Here is a 21,627-nt window from a genome sequence, read left to right as displayed (position 1 = left end):
AATTGAGCAGTAAGATTAGATTAGAAATCATTTATATAATAAAAAGTCTCATGCCAAGAGGTTTAAAAAGTGATGTAAGTAGTTTCAAGGATTCTCCCAAAGGTAAAGAAGGCTTTAGGCAGGTCTTACCCCCCTGGCTCTGCCCTTTGTTAGCTCTGTAAAGCTAGATGAAGCCCTCTTATCTAGTGTTTAATTCCAGTACTTTCTTTTTTATTGAAGCAAAATATTTCTGACTGTGGCTTAAGCTACTTGTCTTTTTCTCTTCAGGATTGTGTGGAAAATAAAGGAAACCATGCTTCATATTAACTGTGCCTCAAGAAGTCAGTTAGTCACTCTGTGCCATAGTTTCTCTCTTTCCTTCAAGTGACTCAGGACATTGTTTTAATGTGAAATGGAGACATTTATACTTGCCCATTTAACTTCATAGAAACAAATGAGAAAAGGTCACTGAAAGTACCCTGAAAATGACAAAGCAGTAGGTAAATGATTTAATCCTAAATCAAGGTCTACCAAGTTCAGCTACAGCAAGCCTCTGCCTTGGTTTTCTCATGTTTAAAATGCCATAACTTTTAATTACAACTTTCTCTTTTCAAATGATTCCAATGTTTTAGTAAATAATGTAAAAATATATACATTATTTACTAAATAATGTAGAAGAACTGTGAAATATCATACTCAACTACTTTACATGCCAAACAGATATCAAACTGAAAGCACCCATTACCCTCCCCAGGTATATCCCAGCTCTTGGAAAGTTATGTCCTTAGTGAAAGGGAGAGAAATAGCGGTGCCAAGAAGCATTTCCACGAACCCAACTGTCATGGAATACAGCTAGATATAAAAATACTGCATCTAGACATTTGATGATTGCTTATATCTTATTTTAAATCATCTTTGTGTTTACAGCATGAGAAAAATAATTCTTAAGGGTAATAAGAACATAAACAGAAAATTATTTTCACATACCAGTATAAATAATTAGCCAGTGTTGAGTTTTTGCAGGCTCTCGATATCAAGAAGGTACAGAGATCTTGCTGAAAGAATTAAAATAAATGTATTATACATTATCATCTACTATTAATGGGGGAAAATAAGTCAGTCTACATTTGCCTATCAGTTTTCATCTGTATATCTTATGTAACAGATCAGATTTTCTGCCACTTATCTACCCTTACACACACACATACAAAAATATTTTAAATCAGACAATATGCAAGTGGTTAGAATACCGCAGTTCAGAGAACTCCTTGTCCCCCTGGAGCTTCATATTGGTAGAGGAGAGAGACATTAAAAGAAATGGTCATAGAAATAATTTAGGTTGGGAGGTTAGAAAAGGCAGCAATGAAGACATGACATTCAGGCAAGACCAAAATGACACTGGAGGACTCTAAGTTTGGCTTGTTCAAGGAATTTTAAGTAATGTAAATAAAATACAGTGAACACTGAAGCGACTGAAAAGATAGGCAAAGGTCAAAGTATGTGAGACCTCTAAGGTCACGTTATTATTGAGTATGAATTTTATTTTAAAAGCAATGGATACCCAACAAAGGATCTTAAGAGGAGAGTGAGATGATGTGATTTACATTTTAGGAAAATGACTGGTTGTCCTGTGAAGTAAAGACCTGAGATCAGTTAAGATGCTATTACAGTAGATAGGAGGGTGCAGATGGTGAAAAGGAGACAAATAAAAGAAATATCTTGGAAGTATAATTAACAGGACCTGCTGGTGGAGAGGAATTAGGAAGGAAAGAAAGGAATTAATAGTAACTCCCAAATTTCTGGATTGATTTGTTATGGCACAAATGGAAATTTCAGACAAAAAGCTACCTATCTACAGAGTGAGAGGAAAGAGTTGTATTTTGAAATACTAAGTTCAAAATGCCTGTCAGATACACAATGGAGATCAAATACATGTTTGAATACATGAATCTGAAACTCAGGTGAATGATCTGAGCTGGAAATATAAATTTCAATTTATTAATACAACCTAGGGCAAGAGTATTGAGTGAGACTAGAAGAGGAGCCTGAGGAACATTAAGATGTCAGGCAGAGAGGAAAGTGCTGACAAAAGAAACTAAGAAGAAATGGCAAGAGAGATGAAGAGAAAAACAAGAGATACACAGTATCACCTAAACCATGAGAAGAGTTAGTTTTTCAAGAAGAAAATTATTTACTTTGTTGAATACTCTGAAGAAGCTGAAAAGAATGTACAACCAAAAACATTAGGGTTATTTTGTAACTTAGCAAATTAAATTTTAAGCAAGGGCCAGAATGATATGGAGTAAAGACTGGAAAGAAGGAAGAAGAGTATGTATAAACAACTCCTTTGAGAAGAGAAGTAAGAAAACAAGGTGCTGTTTCAAGAGATGTGGTTTCAAGGGAGAGTTTTGTTTTTCTGAACTTTTAACATGGAAAATTCTAACACATACTTGAGTATTTCTATCAGGAAAAGAAAATAACACATCTTTGAAGAGAGTTATGTTTCCGAGACGGGCGGATCACGAGGTCAGGAGATCGAGACCATCCTGGCTAACATGGTGAAACCCCGTCTCTACTAAAAATACAAAAAACTAGCCGGGCGAGGTGGCGGGCGCCTGTAGTCCCAGCTACTCCGGAGGCTGAGGCAGGAGAATGGCGTGAACCCGGGAGGCGGAGCTTGCAGTGAGCTGAGATCCGGCCACTGCACTCCAGCCTGGGCGACAGAGCGAGACTCCGTCTCAAAAAAAAAAAAAAAAAAAGAGAGAGAGAGAGAGAGTTATGTTTCTTCTGTGTAAGAAAACAGAAGGAAAGTATGGGGGAGAAATTCATGTCTATAAAACCACTGATGGGAAAGAGACCATTCCTACATAGAGGTTTCTATTGTTTCCATTAAGTATAAGGCAGAATTGTCATCTGGAGATTGGGAGGCAGGGCACGAGAACAGAGTAGAAATGGTATGAAAAATCACTGCAGGGCAGGAAGATCAACACGTCTAGGGACATGGAAGATGGCAGAGAGCAGTGAGTGCTCATGTGAGGTTTGTGATCGTGAATTTATAGTGACACCAATATGCTATGCTGTGTGTTTTTCTTCAGCAATATTCAGGCATGGCGAAAGTAGGTAATTAATGAGGCTTATCAAGAGTTGAGATTTTTGCCAGGGGAACTGCAGGTACTACTAAAAGACTAACTAAAATGACAGCCATGGGATAAAAGATATGTTCAGAGAAAAGCAAACATTAAAGGGAGGTGATGAATAATGAAAAGGGTAGGGATCAACAGATTAGAACTTTTAACGCAGTAGGGGTCCTTTTGTAATTCCGAGTAATAAGAGGTTGTTATTACAAAATAGATGTGCCAATGCTTTCAGTAAGAATTTTATCTCCAGTTTTAAAGCTTAGGTGTACATTTTAAATATGCACCAAAAATCCAATTTAAAAAATTCCTTGATCCAAAAGCCATTATATAAAGCTGAGTCCATGAGTTTAATAGGCAGACTACAGGCCTAAAGTTCTCTTTTGACTATCTGGCAAGAACATTATACGTTTGTACAGTGATGTATATATTTTAATAGCAAACATATTTCATTTCATATGATGCCCTTTTGATAAAAAAAAAAATTACAGAACATAAAGAAAAGTTGAATTTTAAAAATTGTGAAGCAGGAAGTATGTATTGTAAATGTTAAAACTCAATTTGAGTAAGCAAGACTTTAAGATTTTAAAACAATTTAAAGAAAAAAGTGCTTTATAAAAAAAGATCACATGTTGTAGGTCACAGACATAAGAAGAAATGGTGAGGAAGGTGCAGGTATCCTTTAAGAAAAGTATCTCTAAGTATTTACTGAGTGTATACAAAAATAATAATATTATTATCAAATCTGGAGGAAGTTAAATAACAAGACGGGGTGGGGTGGAGGGAGAAGGATTTAGCCAATGACAAGCAAGAATATATAATTTATATATACATAAGAAAGTATAGAAATTACTACATAAGATGGTGAAATCAGTCAAAATATAGCTACAACCACAATACAAACAAATGGGGCAAAAGTTCCAGTTACAAAACAGAGTGTTAAACTAGATTAAAAAACAAAATTTAGCTACATGATATTTACAAGGGACCTAAATATAATAAACCTAAAACATAAGGCTACAAAAAAATTCAAAGGAAAAGATAAACAAAGACAACAAAAATATTGAGAAGATCAACATGAACACTAATCAAGACAAAGCTCTATTAACATCAGACAAAACAGGCTTTAAGATGAAAAGCTTTATTAGGTATCAAGAGGGTTACCGAACAGTGATAAAAGATGCAATTTATGTATTTAATTAGAGAGCTTCACAATATTTAAAGCAAACACTAACAGAAATACAAGAAGAAATTAATAATTCTACCATCATACAGGGGAATTCTGCCCTAATTCTTTCACAGATAAAGCAGAAAGAAATGTTAGGACAGAGTACAGATTTCAATTACACAATTCATAAGCTTGCTTTAGTAACTTATGTACAATGCTACACCCAACAGCTGGGAAATACACCTTCTTTTCAAGAACCCATGGAATTCATAAAATATGAGCAGATTTGGGGAATAATTGAGTTTCTGTCTCCTTTCAAACATGTGGCCAGACACGTACAATGTTCTCCTAAAACTCCAAGAGTAAAACGAGGAAGGACGTAAGACACTGCTCAGGTATCAAAAAGGAGACAGGAATGTTGGTATCTCAAGTTGTGATAAGAGAGGTAATTCGGCTTGGTTGTATATTAACCTAAAGGTGACCATGGCTTGTACAATACCCTCTATGGGAATAGGGGAAGTGATAGGGGAAGATAGACATATCACTCAAAATGACTGTCACTCTTTTTTGGATACCTGAATCCTTTAAAAAACAATTCAGCTGACAAAAAGTTAAATGGCTTAATCATTGAATAATAACAGATAGGTTCATCAGTCACAAGAGAAATATCAGAAATATATAAAAACTATCATTATTTCTAGTCTAAAATTTTTGAGCGATGGGTGAGTATAAATCAATATTCTGAACATAGTTTTCAGAATCTAATCGCTTCACAGCATCTAGAATGTAAATTATCCTTTGTTCAAGCTACCAACATGGAAAACTCATTCAGACTAATGGCCTACAAGCCCTACACAACTGATGGCCAGTTATCTCTTGGATCCAATCTTCTGCCAAGTTCTCTTTTGCTCACTCCCCGATAAACCAGGCACACTAGTTTCTAGTGTTCCTCAAACATACACACTTAAACTCTGGTCTTAGGACCTCCATACTTGCTACTCCTTCTATCTGAAATGCTGTTCCCCAGATAGCCGTATGGTCGTTCCCTCACCTGCTTCACTTTCAGTGGGATGTCACCTTTTTAGTAACAAGTAACTTGTAAGAGCTTTCTAGAACATAAGCTCTACGAAGGCAAACATTTAACTGTCTTGTTTTCTGCTGCATCAACCCCACCATGCAGAACAGTTCCCTATATGTTAAGAGCTCAAAAAACATACGTGAATGAATGAATGAATGACTGAATCAATGAATCAATATCTTAGCTTTGAAAGGGAAAACGTAACTGTAGCAGACTGGCTTCTTAAAGGGCTTCTCTAAGGATTCTATGATTCTGTGATTTAAAAATTCTTTCTTTCAGTTGAATATTTTGTTATACCGAGAGATATGCAAACATACAAACTTTAATCAATAGCTAATAGTTAAAATATTCATTCAGTCATTAACATTACCTCCTAAAATCTGACTAAAAGCAATATATATATATATACACACTGAAAAATCACATGAACTTTTCTAATAAAACATGTGTTACTTGTTTTCAACATCAGAGATATTAATGATTTCTTTTAAATTTAAATTTCTTTTAAATCATCTTTTAATGATATCTTTTAAACAAGATAATGTGTGTGGACCACCTGGTACAGACTTTCCAAAGTGCATTGCAGATTAGCACTTTTCAGATTAGCACTAGTCTAACAGGCCTGTTTTATCTCAAAAATGTGTCTACTTATATGTATAGTTAAAAAGTTGCTTAGTGTATTATCTCTAATATCAAAGTCCTACATTTCTACAATGTAATCACAAGCACTGACAACAATTACAGTGAGGTTCATAAATACATTGACAGTAAATATTCTGAGTTTCCCTAATAAAATATTTAAGCGTAGTTTATTTTCATATTGCATATGAATCCATTTATATGCCCAAAGCACCAATAAAATGACTTGAATTGAGGACTATCTGGCACTTTACGCTGAGGGGAAAAGTCATAAACATGCATCATAAAGTTATTTAATAAAGTTGTAATATTTAGTTATTTAACCAAAACTGAGATTTAAAGACAAGCATAAAATGTTTATGCGGTAGGATCTCTCCTATAGGAAGCTGGAAAAGCTTTGTACTCACTTCCAGATTTTCGCCATCTGGAACTTCTTTTGTTTTTGATGCAGGAGGAGGTGAAGAGACTGGAGGAAGGGGGCTGGTTATAATTTGGGAGCTGAAAAATAAAAGAGATCACCGAGATGTAAAATACTCCGTCCATAAGAGAAGACACACTTTTTTTTTTTTTTTTTTTTTTTTTTTTTTTTAAGCTCAGTTCACTTCAATTGTGTCTGGTTAATGCAACACTCCTCAAGTGTGTTCTGTGCAACACTAGAGTCACATTGTACTCCGGAAAAAGCGCATGTTCAAAGATGATAGCTAATGCCTCTTGGGAGATTTATGTGCAAATCTGCATATTAAGGGTTTGGGTAAGTGCTGTTTGTTTGTTTAAGCTCATTTGGCTTTAAACCAGCATTTTCCAAACATATGTGGCCAAGATCTCCTCTTTTTTATCTTTTTTAAAACAAAATAAAGCTTAAAAAAAGAACTAAAAACATACACACACACACACACACAAAATTAGTGACTAGTACACCATAAGTTGGGAAAGACTAGGTTACAGTTTTCACCCCATCATAAAACTCTGAATAGACTTTTATTTATAAAACATTCTACATGGCATAAGGAAGAAAGTAAATGAGCATGACTTAAGACTGAAGACCTCCAATATAGAGTGAGAAATAATATAAAGAGCATCTTTATATTAACAAAAAAATACAAAGTAGTCACGGAAAGAAAATTATTTGTCGTCTTTTTCGTTTCTTCTCCAAATAAAACACACAACATAAAGCATAGCATAACCATAATCATAAAGAAAAATTCAAAAATCCAATCTTGAGCTCATATAATAATTGAAATGACTGGACTTACTCAGGAAGTCTAAAATCTAGACCTGGTTTTGTCAATAACAAACCTCATGATCTTCACAAAACCATTTTCCATCACTAAGCCTAAGAGTTTTCACCGAACAGTTACTACTTTTTTCAAATTTTAAGATTTTCTGAAAAGTAAAAAGTAGAAAAAAACGTGGGATTTGGAGTCAACTCTACCATTTGCAAGATACATAAGACTTTGGGCAATTTACTTCAAGTCCTTCATCTCTAAATTAGGGACATGAATACGTACCTGAGAAGACAGTTGTAACAAGATAATGTGTGTGGACCACCTGGTACAGACTGGGAACTCCTCATTTTTATATTGTTAATAGCTAACTTTTAAGTCAAATAATAGCATATTATTTTCAGTATAACTACTAAAGAGGTGTAAACAGCTAATAAAAAATACAACTTTTTATTAAACTATTTGAGCTCACTAGCATGCTCCGTCCTGCCATTTCTTTCTTTCTTTTTTTTTTTTTTTTTTTGAGACGGAGTCTTGCTTTGTCGCCCAGGCTGGAGTGCAATGGCGCAATCTCGGCTTGCTGCACCCTCCACCTACCAGGTTTCACCATGTTGGCCAGGCTGTTTTTGAACTTCTAACCTCAAGTGATCCGCCCACCTCAGCCTCCCAAAGTACTAGGATTACTGGCATAAGCCACCGCACCTGCCCCTTTCATTTCATTTTAACATAAATAAGTAATAGTAGCTAACACTGAGCACTATGTATTAGACAGTTCCCTCTGAGTGTTAATTCACTTAATGATTAAACAACCCTTAAAGATGAGTTACTATTGCTATCACTACTCTTATGAAACTGGAGACACATAGTGAATATGTAATTTATACAAGTTTACACAGCTAGGAAGTGGCAGAGTCAAGATTTTAAGTCACGTATTCAGACTTGATAGCCTGCAAAACACTGTTTCCTAATATAGTAACTTGTGTGCTGTGAGTACACATGCAATATTCACTAGTAAAACTTCAAAATTAGTAACACTAGGGTTTGGTACATCTAAGGAAAGGAAAACAGAAAACAATCTGAAAAGGGAAAAATCAACAAATTGGAAAATATGTCCTCCCTGGATATCCATACCTATCTATTTCTGCAGGATTTATTCCAGAATTTGACAGATTTTCTGACACTGAACTCTGACTATCCTTCTTGGTAGGTTCCAATCCATTCTTTATATCATCAAAATTTTCATATTTGAGAGCCTGGACCAACTGTAATAGGTACATCAACAAATCCTGGAAAACAAACAAAAAGTAAAGTAATATTAGGAAAAGAATGCAAAATGATTATAGACATTATTTATTCCTAAATATCAACTAAACATTTCACTTTTATCTATTACTTTTCAGCTGTATTACTTTTGACATGTCACCAAGTTACTTAACTTCCCTGTACCCCACAGCCCCTTCATCTTTAAAACTGACATCATAGTATAAACTGTAGAGAAGAACACGAGGGTTAAATTAGTTAATAAAAGAAAGTCACAGAATAGTGTCCAGCACAGGCTAAGTGGCCAATAAATGATGTGTTTCAGGTAGTAGCTTCAAAACAAAAAAAGAAAAGTGGGAAGGATTCAAGATGCTTTGCATAAAACTAAGAAATTACACCCGGTCGCAGTGGCTCACACCTGTAATCCCAGCACTTTGGGAGGCCGAGACGGGCGGATCGCGAAGTCAGGAGATCGAGACCATTCTGGCTAACACAGTGAAACCCCGTCTCTACTAAAAATACAAAAAATTAGCCAGGCGTCGTGGCGGGCGCCTGTAGTCCAAGTTACTAGGGAGGCTGAGGCAGGAGAATGGCATGAACCCAGCAGGCGGAGCTGGCAGTGAGCCAAGATTGCACCACTGCACTCCAGCCTGGGCGACAGAGCAAGACTGTCTCAAAAAAAAGAAAAAAGAAAAAAAAAAAAGAAATTACAGAAGGATCCTTTTTTCAGTAATAGATGAGAAGAGTGCATTCTATGTTTAATATTATACAAGAAATTCCAAATTTTCAAGTTTTCAAAGAACTTCTGTTTAATGTCTTTTTCTGGTTAGAATCTTTAAAACTCATGTGTTTTCTTTTTTCCTGAAAGATCAGGTTTTAGAGAATCTGGACTGCTTCTTAAATGAAAGATGCTGTAAAACAGACATTTGATTAAGAGACATGCTTTCTATTCCTGCCAACTCCCAAGAAATTTGAACAAAACAAATCGCTAAGCCTAAATTCTCCATAAGTGACAACCAATGAGATAACCTGGAGTCAGTCAACAAAGTAGCTTTTACTTTACTGAGTTTTCCGTTAATAATAATGATAATAATAATAATGATAATAAAACTCTTTAATGTTTAGGATGGAAATGCTTCCAGTATTTCTCTATAAAGGTTGTCCTCTTCACATACTTGTCCTCTTCACAGGTACGTACTTTTAAAATTTTACTTTTAAAATAACTAAAAGTAAAGAAAATCGCAAAACTCAAAAAATTTTTAAATGTATCTATTATCTTCCAATTCCAATTGTCATTCACCCTGTTACAGACACTTGAAACTCATAATTAGAAAATTTTGACTTTGGGACTACCAACTCAACTTCAGTCTCTTTAAGCTCACAAAACAGGTTAAGTCTCCTGTAAATATTTCATGGTCCACTTTTTCCTATTTGTAACCCCTACAGCACTTGTAATAACTTACTTTTGGTTTTCCACTATTTTATAAACCAGGAGGACAGAGACCACCTGCCAGCAACCCGTATTTCCTTATTTAATACTACAGGCATAACTCATTTTATTGTACCTTGCACACAGAGCATTTTTTTTTTTTTTACAGAATGAGTTTTGTGGCAACCCTGCACCCAAGCAAGTCTATTGGCATCATTTTTCCAACAGCATACTTTCACTCCATGTCTTTGTGTCACATTCTAGTTATTCACATAATATTTCAAACTTTTTCATTATTATTTTATCTGTTACGGTGATCTGTGATCAGTGATCTTTGATGTTACCATTGTAATCAGGGGTGCCACACACCATACCCAAATAGGATGGCACAGTTAATTAATCTTGAATGTGTTCTGTCTAATCCACCAACCAGCTGTTTCCCTGTCTCTCTCCCTCTCCTAGGGCTTGCCTATTCCGAGACACAATAATACTGCAATGAGGTCAATTAATAAACCTACAATGCACTCTAAGTGTTCAAGTAAAAAAAAAAAAGATGCATGTCTCTTACTTTAAATCAAAAGCTAGAAATGATAAGTTTAGTGAAGAAGGCACAGGAAAAGTCAAGATAGGTTGCCAGCTAAGTCTCTTGTACCAAACAGCCAAGGTATGAATGCAAAGGAAAAGTTCTTGAAGTATACTGAAAATGCTATTCCAGGGAACCACAAATGAAAAGAAAGCAAAACAGCCTTATTGCTGATAGAGAAGTTTTAGTGGCCTGGGTAGATGAGACTAGCCACGACATTCCCATAAACGGAAGCCCAATCCAGAGCAAGGCCCTAACTCTCTCCATTTCTATAAAAGCTGAGAAAGGAGAGGAAGCTACAAAAGAAAAATCTGAAGTTAGAAGAGGTTTGTTCATGAGATTTAAGGAAAGAAGTCATTTCCATAACATGAAAGTACAAAGCGAAGCAGCAAGTACTGATGGAGAAACTGCAACAAGTTATTGATACAGGTGACTATACTAAACAAAGTTTCAATGCAGATTAACAGCCTTGTTTTAGAATAAGATGCCATCTAAGATTCTCACAGCCACAGGCTGAGTCTCTTGGTAAGGGTCTAATGTAGGTTGTGACTTTAAGTTGAAGCCACTGCTCATTCACCATTTCAGAAGTCCTAGGACCCTTAAGAATTACGGTACATCTCCATTGCCTGTGCTCTATAAATGGAAGAACAAAGCCTGGATGACATCACATCTGTTCAGAGCATGGTTTATGAATATGTAAGCCCACTGTTAAGACCCATTGTTCAGAAAAGAAGATTCCTTTCAAAATATTACTGCTCATAGACAATGTACCTGGTCACCTAAGAGCTCCGATGGAGATGCAGAAGAAGTTGAATGTTTACAATCCTGCTATCACAACATCCATTCTACTGCCCATAAAATCAAGGAGTCACTTCGACTTTCAAGTCATATTACTTAAGAAACACATTTTGTAAGGTCATATCTTCCATAGACAGTGATTCCTCTCATGGATCTGGGCAAAATAAACTGAAAATCTTCTGGAAAGGATCCGCCATTCTAGAGGTCATTAAGAACATTCGAGCTTTATGGTGAAGGTCAAAATAGCAACATTAACAGGAGTTTGGAAGAAGTTGATTCTAACTTTCACAGATAACTTTGAGGGGCTGAAGACTTCAGTGCCTATAATCCTAGCACTTTGGAAGGCCGAGGTGGGTGGATCACCTGAAGTCAGGAGTTCAAGGCCAGCCTGGCTAACATGGTGAAACCCTGTCTCTTACTAAGAATTAGGCAGGTGCAGTGGCACACACCTGTAATCTCAGCTACTCGGGAGGCTGAGGCAGGAGAATCGCTTGAACCCTGGAGGCAGAGGTTGCAGTAAGCCAAGATCATGCCACTGCACCCCAGGCTGGGTGACAGAGGGAAGACTCCACCTCAACAACAACAAAAAAGACTTCAGTGGAGGAATTAAATGCAGAAGTAACAGAAACAGCAAAAAAAACAAAAAACAAAAAACAAAAAAAAACTAGAATTAGAGGTGCACCCTGAACATGTGACTGAATTGCTGCAATCTCATGCTAAAACTTAAACAGATGAAGAGTTGCTTCTTATGGATGAGCAGCAAAGAGTAGTTTCTTGAGATGCGATCTATGCTTGGTGAAGATGCTGTGAACATTGTTGAAATGACAACAAAAGATTCAAAATACTCCATAAATGTAGTTGTTAAAGCAGTGGCAGTATTTGAGAAGACTGACTTCAATTTTGAAAGAAGTTCTACTGTGGATAAAATGATAGCAAGCAGCACTGCACGCTGCAGACAAATCTTTCGTGGAAAAAAAGAGTCAATGGGTGTGGCAAAGTTTACGTTTGTTTTATTTTAGGAAACTGCCACAGCTACCCCAGCCTTCTGCAACCATCACCCTGATCATTCAGTGGTCATAAACATCAAGGCAAAACCCTTGACTACCAAAAAGACTACAACTTGCTAAAGGCTCAGATGATTGTTAAAATTTTTTAGCAACATTTTAAAATAAGATATGTACATTGCTTTTCTAGACATAATGCTATTACATACTTAGACTATAGTATAATATAATTTACTATATAAACATACAGCAAAGTTATATGTATAAATTTTACATGTACTAGGAAACCAAAAAATTCATGCGACTCACTTTATTGTGATATTTGCTTTACTGCAGAGGTCTGGACCAAACCTGCAATATCTCTGAGGTATGACTGTATATTTCTCTTTTGTTCAGAATTTATATCACACACCAAATAATTTTTAAAAAGGTCATTAGGCAAACACTAACAAAGAGTAATACATATGACTTCATCATAAATATAAATTAAATGAAAGATTATGTGGCTTATTAATTCTTATTCAAATATGTTATTGTCCGGAGTCAGGGAAACCAAGTCTCTCTACAGTGTTGTTTCTAAAACCCACTTTTTAATTGGAGCAATAAACATCTGATTTTCTATTATCATAGTTGAGATTCATGGCATCCAATAACTATACATAGAATTATATGTTGTTTCCTAAGGATAAAAGCATTATGTAACAAAATTAAACAATATGTTTAATGACAGGTATCCTGCTTTGGAGGTACCAGTAATTGAGTTTCACTGCCGGCCTTCATTCGGAATGCTGTGGAATCCATTGCCTGTGTGCTTTCCTAATTACAGAAAGGAGTGAACCATATACAATAAAAAAGGCTGCGGTATTAAATTCCCCAGGAAGGGGAAATTCAGTAGAAAATTTTTCTAAGTCAGTTATCATCATCTGATTTTTTGGTCATTTCATATTCTATATTCAAACTATACTTTCCTTCATTTGTATGAAAATGAATTAACTTCAACAGCAAGTAGAGTCTGTTTTCTCATTATATAGTCACATTTTGAAAAATATAAAAGTCCTCTAAGCATGAAGGACATAAGCATTGAAGTAAAACAAAGCAAATAAATAAATAAATAAATAAATAAATAATCAGGCTTCCATCTCAGGCAATTCTGTAAATATTTCCCAAGAGCTATGAAATTTTTTCTAGATAGTGATCACCATTTTTCTCCAGAGTAAGTTAATTCTAATGCTTCAAAGTGCAAATGTGAAGTCTCATATCAAAATCATTCAGTGACTTCCCATTTCTTACTGAATTAAGAATAACTCTCCATAGAGGCATTTTCAGTTAGACATGGGTTCTGATTTTGCCTCTCAATTGCTACATATATCCCACACTCCTGTCGAAGTGACATACTTTCCATTCTTCCTGTACTTTCAATTCCCTTGCTCTTGCTCGCATTGCTTTCTCTACCTGGAATATAAACTCCAAATGTAAAAATTCTACATTTCCTTCAACTTAAATGCCACTTCTTCATTACATTCTAATATGGAATCTCTCTCCTTTTGAACTACACAGCAGTAAGAAACATGATTTAAAAATTTCAAAATAATGCAAGATAAAGAATAGTCATTAAAAAAATCCTAAATAAGATATTAACAAATCAAATTCAGACAGGTATTGAGATTTATTTTACAAGTGTATGGCTGATATAGCATTAGAAAATGTATCAGCATACTTACAGTAGATTGATAAAAATGAAAAACTATATGATATGAACAAGCGTCAAGAGTGTTTGATAATATATAGAAGTCATTCTTGATTTAAACACACAGAAAAAGAAAAGAACAAACAGAGACAGGGAGAAACTTTAAACATAAATGAGAGTGAAATACTGAAAGCATGCCCATAATGAGTAACAAGACAAAGACGAATATTGAACTACTTTTATTCACCATTATTACTTGCAGCTTTCAGCTAATGTAATGAAAAAATATACTGCTTTTCAGCTAGCATAATGCTATGCCTAGAAAATATAAGAAGCAACCGAACATCTCCATCTATTAGAATAAGAAAAATCAATAAAGTGACGAGATAAAACAAATATTGTAACAGAAACAGTTTCTTTTTAACTAAGAAATGTACATAAAAGATAAATGGGGTGGGGTAGTTTACAATAGTAACAATAATATAATTGCCAGGGAATAAATCAAAATTATAAGAATGTATATGATTTTAATAAAATTGATGTGCGTGAATAAAAAATCATATGCCACTGTGATGGACGATATAATGTCATAAAGGTATCAATTTTTTTATAATATGCAAGCATAATGTAATTCTACTTAAGATTCTGGTGCAGTTTTAAGAAAATGATAAAATTATTCTAAAATTCATGGAGAGAACAAATGTAAAAAATTATAAATAAAATTGTTTAAAAGGAAAGAGGAAAAGATTTGTCTAGTCATATTTAAAGTATTATAAAGGAACTCATTTTTTAAAAGAATAACACAAGGGTAAAAGAGAAGACTTACGGGGATTGTCTGCAAAATGTAAAAGCAGGTATCTTTTGGCTCAATAATTCTAATGCAAGCAATTTTTTGAAGAATATGATTTTTAAGGCCTGGCGCGGTGGCTCACGCCTGTAATCCCAGCAGTTTGGGAGGCCGAGGGGGCTGGATCACGAGGTCAGGAGATCGACACAATCCTGGCTAACACGGTGAAAACCCATCTCTACTAAAAAGAAAATACAAAAACGTGGCCAGGCATGGCAGCAGGTGCCTGTAGTCCCAGCTACTTGGGAGGCTGAGGCCATAGAATGGCGTGAACCTGGGAGGCAGAGCTTTCACTGAGCCAAGATCATGCCACTGAACTCCAGTCTGGGAGACACAGCGAAGACTCTGTCTCAAACAAACAAAAAAACAAACAAACAAACAAACAAAGAATATGACTTTTAAAACATACCCACCTACCCTCCCTCACACACCTGTTCACTAAACTATAGTTATAGGAAAAGAATGGGAAAAACAGACTATAAAAGAGGCCCAACGGTTAAGTAAATTAACACAAAAATTCATGGTAAAACATCATGCTGTTATTTAGAAAGAATAAGGCAGATCTACAGTGACAGAGTTCAGAACATGCTAAAATAAAAAGGACAAAATATAGCACGCTGGCATTTAAATTCTGTTATTCCTAACAAGCCCCTTTCAACCACACCTGCGTTTATGTTAATGAGGTAACTACTGGAAATCCCCTAAAGATGGGGGCTGGCTGAGAGAAAAGCCAGCCATGTGATTAGAGGGTGGGACTTTAAGCTCCACCCCCTCAACCTCTGGGGAACAGAGAACCGAAGACTGACTTAATCACCAACAGCCAATGATTTAATCAATCGTGCCAATGTAACGAAGCTTTCACAAAAACTCAAAAGCACAGCATTCTGAGAGCTTTTGGGCTGGTGAAGAAGAATGCACCCACGTGCAAGGAGGGTGCTATACTGCAAACTCCATGGGGACAGAAGCTCCTGTACTCAGGACCTCATCCAATGTGTCATTTCAACTAGCTGTTCATCTGTATCCTTTAGGATACCCTTCATAATAAATCAATACTAGTAAGTAATGTTTCCCTGAGTTTTGTGAGTCATTCTGGCCAATTATCACACCCAAGGAGAGGGTTGTGGAAGCCCTCTTATTTGCTAAAGCCAGTAGGCCAGAAGTCAGAAGGATGTAATCTAGTAGAGGTTATGGGTTTGGGTTGGAGAGAGTAAGCAGTGTTACAGATGAAACAAGATTGGTTATAAGTTGGCAACTGCTGAAGATAGATGAATTGTATGTCAGGGTTCATTATACTATTTACTTTAGTGTTTAAATTTCACCATAATTAAATACACGCATACAATTATCAACTTTAGTATTTCATTTGCTTCTTGAAATTCAGATGCCACTAATTCAAAATGATCTCACTGTCCCCTCCCTCTTAAAAAGGTATTTGATAATAGTTGTTCTATGCAATCAACATTGCTATATATATATATATATATATATAAGCTTGAGAAGTTACTCCACATCCCATAAAATACTGCTGGCTAGCATAAACGTTAGATTATGTTTAAGAACATATTCACCCTATAAAAATTAAGAAAAAAAATGCTGGATTAGTCTATCTCATAAAGAATTATTAAAGCCCCAAATCCAGCAATGCTCTTGTCAAAAAAAGTGTTCCTCCTTCCCTGATGGCCTTACAAGTACAGCCATGTGCCACATCACAATGCTTCAGCCAAGAGAGAACCATATATATGATAGTAATCCCATAAGATTATAATACTGTGTTTTTACTGTACCTTTTCTATGTTTAGATACACAAATACTTAGCATTGCATTACAACTGCCTAAGCTATTTAGTATAACATGCTGTACAGGTTTGTAACCTAGGAGTACATAGCCTCAGTGTGTATGTAGTAGGCTTTACCATTTAGGTTTGGGTAAGTATACTCTATGATGTTTGCACAAAGATGAAATCCCCTCAGGACACATTTCTCAGAACACTTCCCTGTCATTAACTGATGTATAACTGTATATATAAACAGCCAGCACATAGTTGGCAATCTTTGCTTTCCAAGGATCCAAAACCACCTTCAGAAAATCTACATATACATATCATTGTCATCAGCTGAAAATTTAAAAGGCGAGTTTGAAGGAGAGGAAGATGACCACGCATCTCTATGCTTTAAAGGCCCCGAGGGCTTTTCAAGGCTACAATTAAATGTGGCTTGTTGTATACTGACTTATAGAGGAGATCTGAATTATTCCCTAGCTGGTGCTGCATTAAACCGTTTTTCACTAGAATTCCTTCTTCCAGACAGAGCAATACAAGCTCTGCTGCCAGGTAAATGTCCTGGGAGAGACTGTTCTATCACGTAACAGATCAGGAAGTAAATTTTCATTTCACAGAGGAGTCCTTTGAGGCATATTTTAATTTTCCTTCTGAAAACACACCTAGTATATCCTCTTCCCTTCTAAAAATCTCTCTTGCGTGTGCGCACTCTCTCTCTCACTCACACATAGTCTATAATTAGGCTCTAGTTTAAAATAACCCATTGAAGTGGAATAATAAATAATGCACCTCATCATCGGCCTGTCGCAACCGGGCAACAGCATAACGCCTCACTGTTGGGTTGGTGTAATGAGAGGATAACAGCTCCAAGGAGTCCTCTACATCCATCGGCTTCCATTTTCCCAGAAGTTCCAAGGCCTGTTTGGCCTCTTGAGGTAGATCCCAATTAACACATTTCAAGAATTTTGTCAAGGCCTAAAATCAGAAAATATTTAAAAATTAGAAATAGCCTATTTCCTGGGATAGAGAAGGTGACTAGGCAGAGTTCCACTTGGTCCTAATGACAGAGCCACGGAGTCAGTGATAGATTCCTTGTATAAACACTAAAAGAAGTTATACATATGATCTTACAGAAGCACTGTAGGACAGAAAAAAAGCATGCTCCCTGTATCTTTATATTTTCCAGGCCAAATCATTTGCGAGCACTATGAATTTTTAAATTTGTTTTGGTTTTTCTTCATTTTGCTATTGTTAAAATACTGCAGGTCTCAAGACATGGAAATAGCTGAGGCATTTCTCACAAACTCTAAGGTGCCTTAGAGAAAACCTACATTTTACAACAGAAAATACTGCAACCACTGAATGAAAGGGCCAGAAACCATTCCAGGGCAAAAATTCCCACCACTAGCTTCACTCTCGACCACCTCCCTAGAGTATGACCACCGGCTTTCACAGACACTTAAACATGAAGACTCAAACAATGTGGAGTATGTAGGTATCTCTGTGAAGTAACTACTTTAAAAGATAGGCAATCCAACAAAACCTCAAAGCACAAGCATAAAAATGGGTAAGTACAGAAACACCAGCAAACAGTCTATGATTCGTCTGGTTGTACATCTTTCTGGAACCTCACTCCTTTGAATAGGCAGCACATGGAAGTTTTCACAAGACTGTCAGTTAAGCCAGTAGTCTTGGAGTATATCACTCATTGCACAGTAAGTGCTCTTTTAAGAAAGGTACACACTTCCTGGCCAGGTGTGGTGGCTCATGCCTGTAATCCCAGCACTTTGAGATACCCAGGCAGGAGAACAGCTTGAGGCCAGGAATTCAAGACCAGCCTGGGCCACATAGCAAGACCCCATCTCTACAAAAATAAATGAAAATAAAGAAAAGCATATACTTGCTTTCCATAAAAAGCAATGCTTATTGCTGGGTCTCAAAGGCAACACTTTCCTGGCTGAACCCAGTATGTTTTCTTCTTCTTTGTCTTCCTCTGTTGCTATTTGTTGAAAAATAGGTAACTTGAAAATTTAAGACTCCTGCTCTGCCCAACCAAAATCTTTTTATTAGTAAACTAATCAATTCCTCAAGAAAATGTCTACTTGGACAACAAAACACAATGTCTGTTAGTATGACACTAAATGAACCTTCATAGCCATCCCCTAACTTATTCTTGATTTTACTAAATTAAGAAAAAAGACCTATGGAGATTGTCTAGTTCAATGCTTAAATCGTATATAACCTCAGCAAAGATAAATGGCTTGCCCATCACCTCAAAATGGTGCATGAGCTAGATGTAGAACCCAGGTCCACCAATTCTCAGCCCCATACTTCTTCCACCAGATGGTGCTTTGTTACCATTAAGGCGCTCCATCCCCTAGTTAGCCCCATTCCCCTTGGAGCCATTACTCTGCCAACACTAATCTCCTGAATCTATTCCAGTCCCTTTCAATTATTTCCTAGCAATATCTCCTATATCTGACCTCAGCCTGATTTCTCATTATATCACACATCTGGAGTTGGACAGAGCCTTCTAGCTAAGAACCTAAATACCGGTTTCTCTTCTAATCATTTCATACGTACTCTCAGAGAAGCTCAAGTTGGAAGTGATCTTAGCACAAATTTCCTATTGTTAGCAGAAATACCCCACAACATGAATGCCAAAAAGAGACCCAATACTTACTTAAGTGACTTGAGGAATTAATTTCCAAAATAGCCATTATATTCATCGAAAGCTAAGCCAATTTTGTTTTGTTTTGATTTTAACTATAACGAACGAAAAGACAAAAATGTCTTCATATGGCTTTTTCCAATTGGTTAGTTTCATTCTTTGAAGAGAATGAGAGTAAATTTAGCTCCATATGATGTGGACAACATTTCCAATATTTGAAGATAATTGCCATACTGTTACAAAGTGGTTTTGACTAGATGACAGGACACTCTAGTTTGTAAATAAACAAATAAATAACCTTGGCTTCTTTCTCAAAACATTTCATTGCTACCACTTACCACAATCCAAACCTGTTTCATTAAACTCTCATTGCCCTTCCATGCTTCAGCCCAGTTAACTTATATGTACAATGTCTCTCTAACCCCTGTAACTCTTCATCAAAATAGGGTATCATCTACTCTAAAGCCGTCTTGTCAAAAACTCAAGTTTTACAGGAAGTTTTCAGCAACTTTCAGCTATTCCTTTAGAAGCTGGCTCAATTTTACTACTGTCATTTAAATGATGTTCTTCTAACTGCCGAAGTTTTGTGGGCATTTTATCTCTATAGCTGGAGTCTGTATTCCCCCAAGGACAGCTGTCCATTTCCTCTACACCTCCTGCACACCATTTAGTATAATGCTCCCTTTCTGTATAGAACACACATTGCCCTACTAACTTATTCCATGAATTTATTTTCCACTTCTAAAATGTATTTCTAGGTTGAATGTGGAAACAAAGCAATAGTTCTTAAATAATGACAGTGAAAGCTTTTCCATTTCACAGTACATCAGCAGTCTTAATAGAAATGTGCGGGTATGTACTTATTATAAGCAAATCTTGTAGCATGCCAATGTACTCAATTCAATAACTGAAACAATCTAAAACCTAGATTCTCAGATTTATAGACTTATTAGCAAGATTTATGGAGTATGCTGCTGCCAAAGAACATAAGGCACTGTACAAAGAATTTCACAACTTTTTAATGTTAAACGTTACAAATGTAAACAGGGAGCCAATAGAATGAAGAAGAAAACAAGGGGTCAAAGAATAAGAAAGACAAAAGTAGGAATTTGAAGACAGCAATAATAATGGCCTTTTAAATAACCCTAGGTCTTTTAAAGATGCTTTACTGATCCATGTAGGATTAAAGAGCAATTCTCTCTCTCTCTGGAACTTCCATAGATTACTGGAGAGCACAGACTGTAGAGCCAGGGTGTTTGGGTTCCAATTATAATTCCTGGCTCCATCAATTATTACCTGACTAAATTGAAGCACATTATTTAACTTTTAAGAGACCTTTCTCGAGGATTTTTGCATCGATTTTCATCAGGGATATTGGTCTAAAATTTTCTTTTTTTGTTGTGTCTCTGCCAGGTGCTGACGAGTTGATGGGTGCAGCACACCAACATGGCACAAGTATACATATGTAACAAACCTGCACGTTATGCACATGTACCCTAGAACTTAAAGTATAATTAAAAAAAAAAAAAGAGACCTTTCTCATAGGCTGGCGGTGAAGATTAAGTTAATGAATATAAAATGTGACAGTATCCTATATATATAGTAAATAATTAGTTTATTATCAGTCATTATTTTTATTCTATTTCTGATGTTGACATCAAATTTTAGCTTTACTATATGTATTACTATGTTTTATTCCCTTTGATCTGAAAACCACCTGTTATCTCCTATTCTTAGAATCACAATCACGTCAGAACTGAAAATACTGTATCTCGTATATATATTTCTAATTTAAACTTCTACCAATTAAATTCTTAGAAATTTCTATTTTGTTGCTTTTCCAATGCTTTTGATTCCAAATACTCAAACATGAAAACACCTCATTCTTTTCTTCCCACCTGCCATATATCCTTACTGATATGGTGTGGCTGTGTCCCCACCCAAATCTCATCTTCAGTTCCCATGTGTTGTGAGAGAGACCTGAAGGGAGGTAACTGAATCATGGGGGCAGGTCTTTCTCATGCTGTTCTCATGATAGTGAATAAGTCTCATGAGATCTGATGGCTATATAAGGGGGAGTTTCCTTCCACAAGCTCTCTTTGCTTGCTGCCATCCACGTAAGACATGACTTGCTCCTCTTTGCCTTCCATCACGATTGTGAGGCCTCCCCAATCACATGAAATTGCAAGTCCATTAAAACTCTTTTTCTTCCCAGGCTCAGGTATCTCTTTATCAGCAGTGTGAAAACGGACTAATACAGTAAATTGGTACCAGAAGTGGGGTATGAACGCACAACGATACAAATCCATCAGGTTCAGGCCTAACCCCTGGTCATTTTCTACGAGTCAAC

The 21,627-nt window shown here is 36.1% G+C and overlaps 1 protein-coding gene across 2 annotated transcripts in view; it reads right to left on the bottom strand.

Annotated features, from left to right (window-relative positions):
* PIK3C3 (phosphatidylinositol 3-kinase catalytic subunit type 3) overlaps window positions 1-21,627 on the bottom strand; it is a 129,417-nt gene that overhangs the window by 59,285 nt on the left and 48,505 nt on the right. For both annotated transcript variants that reach the window (XR_001887886.1, XM_017885304.1), the window contains exons 10-13: window positions 17,396-17,581; window positions 8,353-8,507; window positions 6,406-6,496; window positions 967-1,034 (exon numbers count right to left, since the gene is read on the bottom strand). Coding sequence is in view for 1 of the 2 variants with exons in the window: in XM_017885304.1 (XP_017740793.1) it covers window positions 967-1,034; window positions 6,406-6,496; window positions 8,353-8,507; window positions 17,396-17,581 (500 nt within the window). In the remaining variant the exon portion in view is untranslated. The remainder of the gene's footprint in view (window positions 1-966; window positions 1,035-6,405; window positions 6,497-8,352; window positions 8,508-17,395; window positions 17,582-21,627) is intronic.

This window comes from Rhinopithecus bieti, unplaced genomic scaffold (genome assembly GCF_001698545.2).
Source record: "Rhinopithecus bieti isolate Rb0 unplaced genomic scaffold, ASM169854v2 scaffold_14009, whole genome shotgun sequence".
NCBI classification, from domain to species: Eukaryota; Metazoa; Chordata; class Mammalia; order Primates; family Cercopithecidae; genus Rhinopithecus; species Rhinopithecus bieti.
This window is presented reverse-complemented; position numbering and strand designations above follow the sequence as displayed.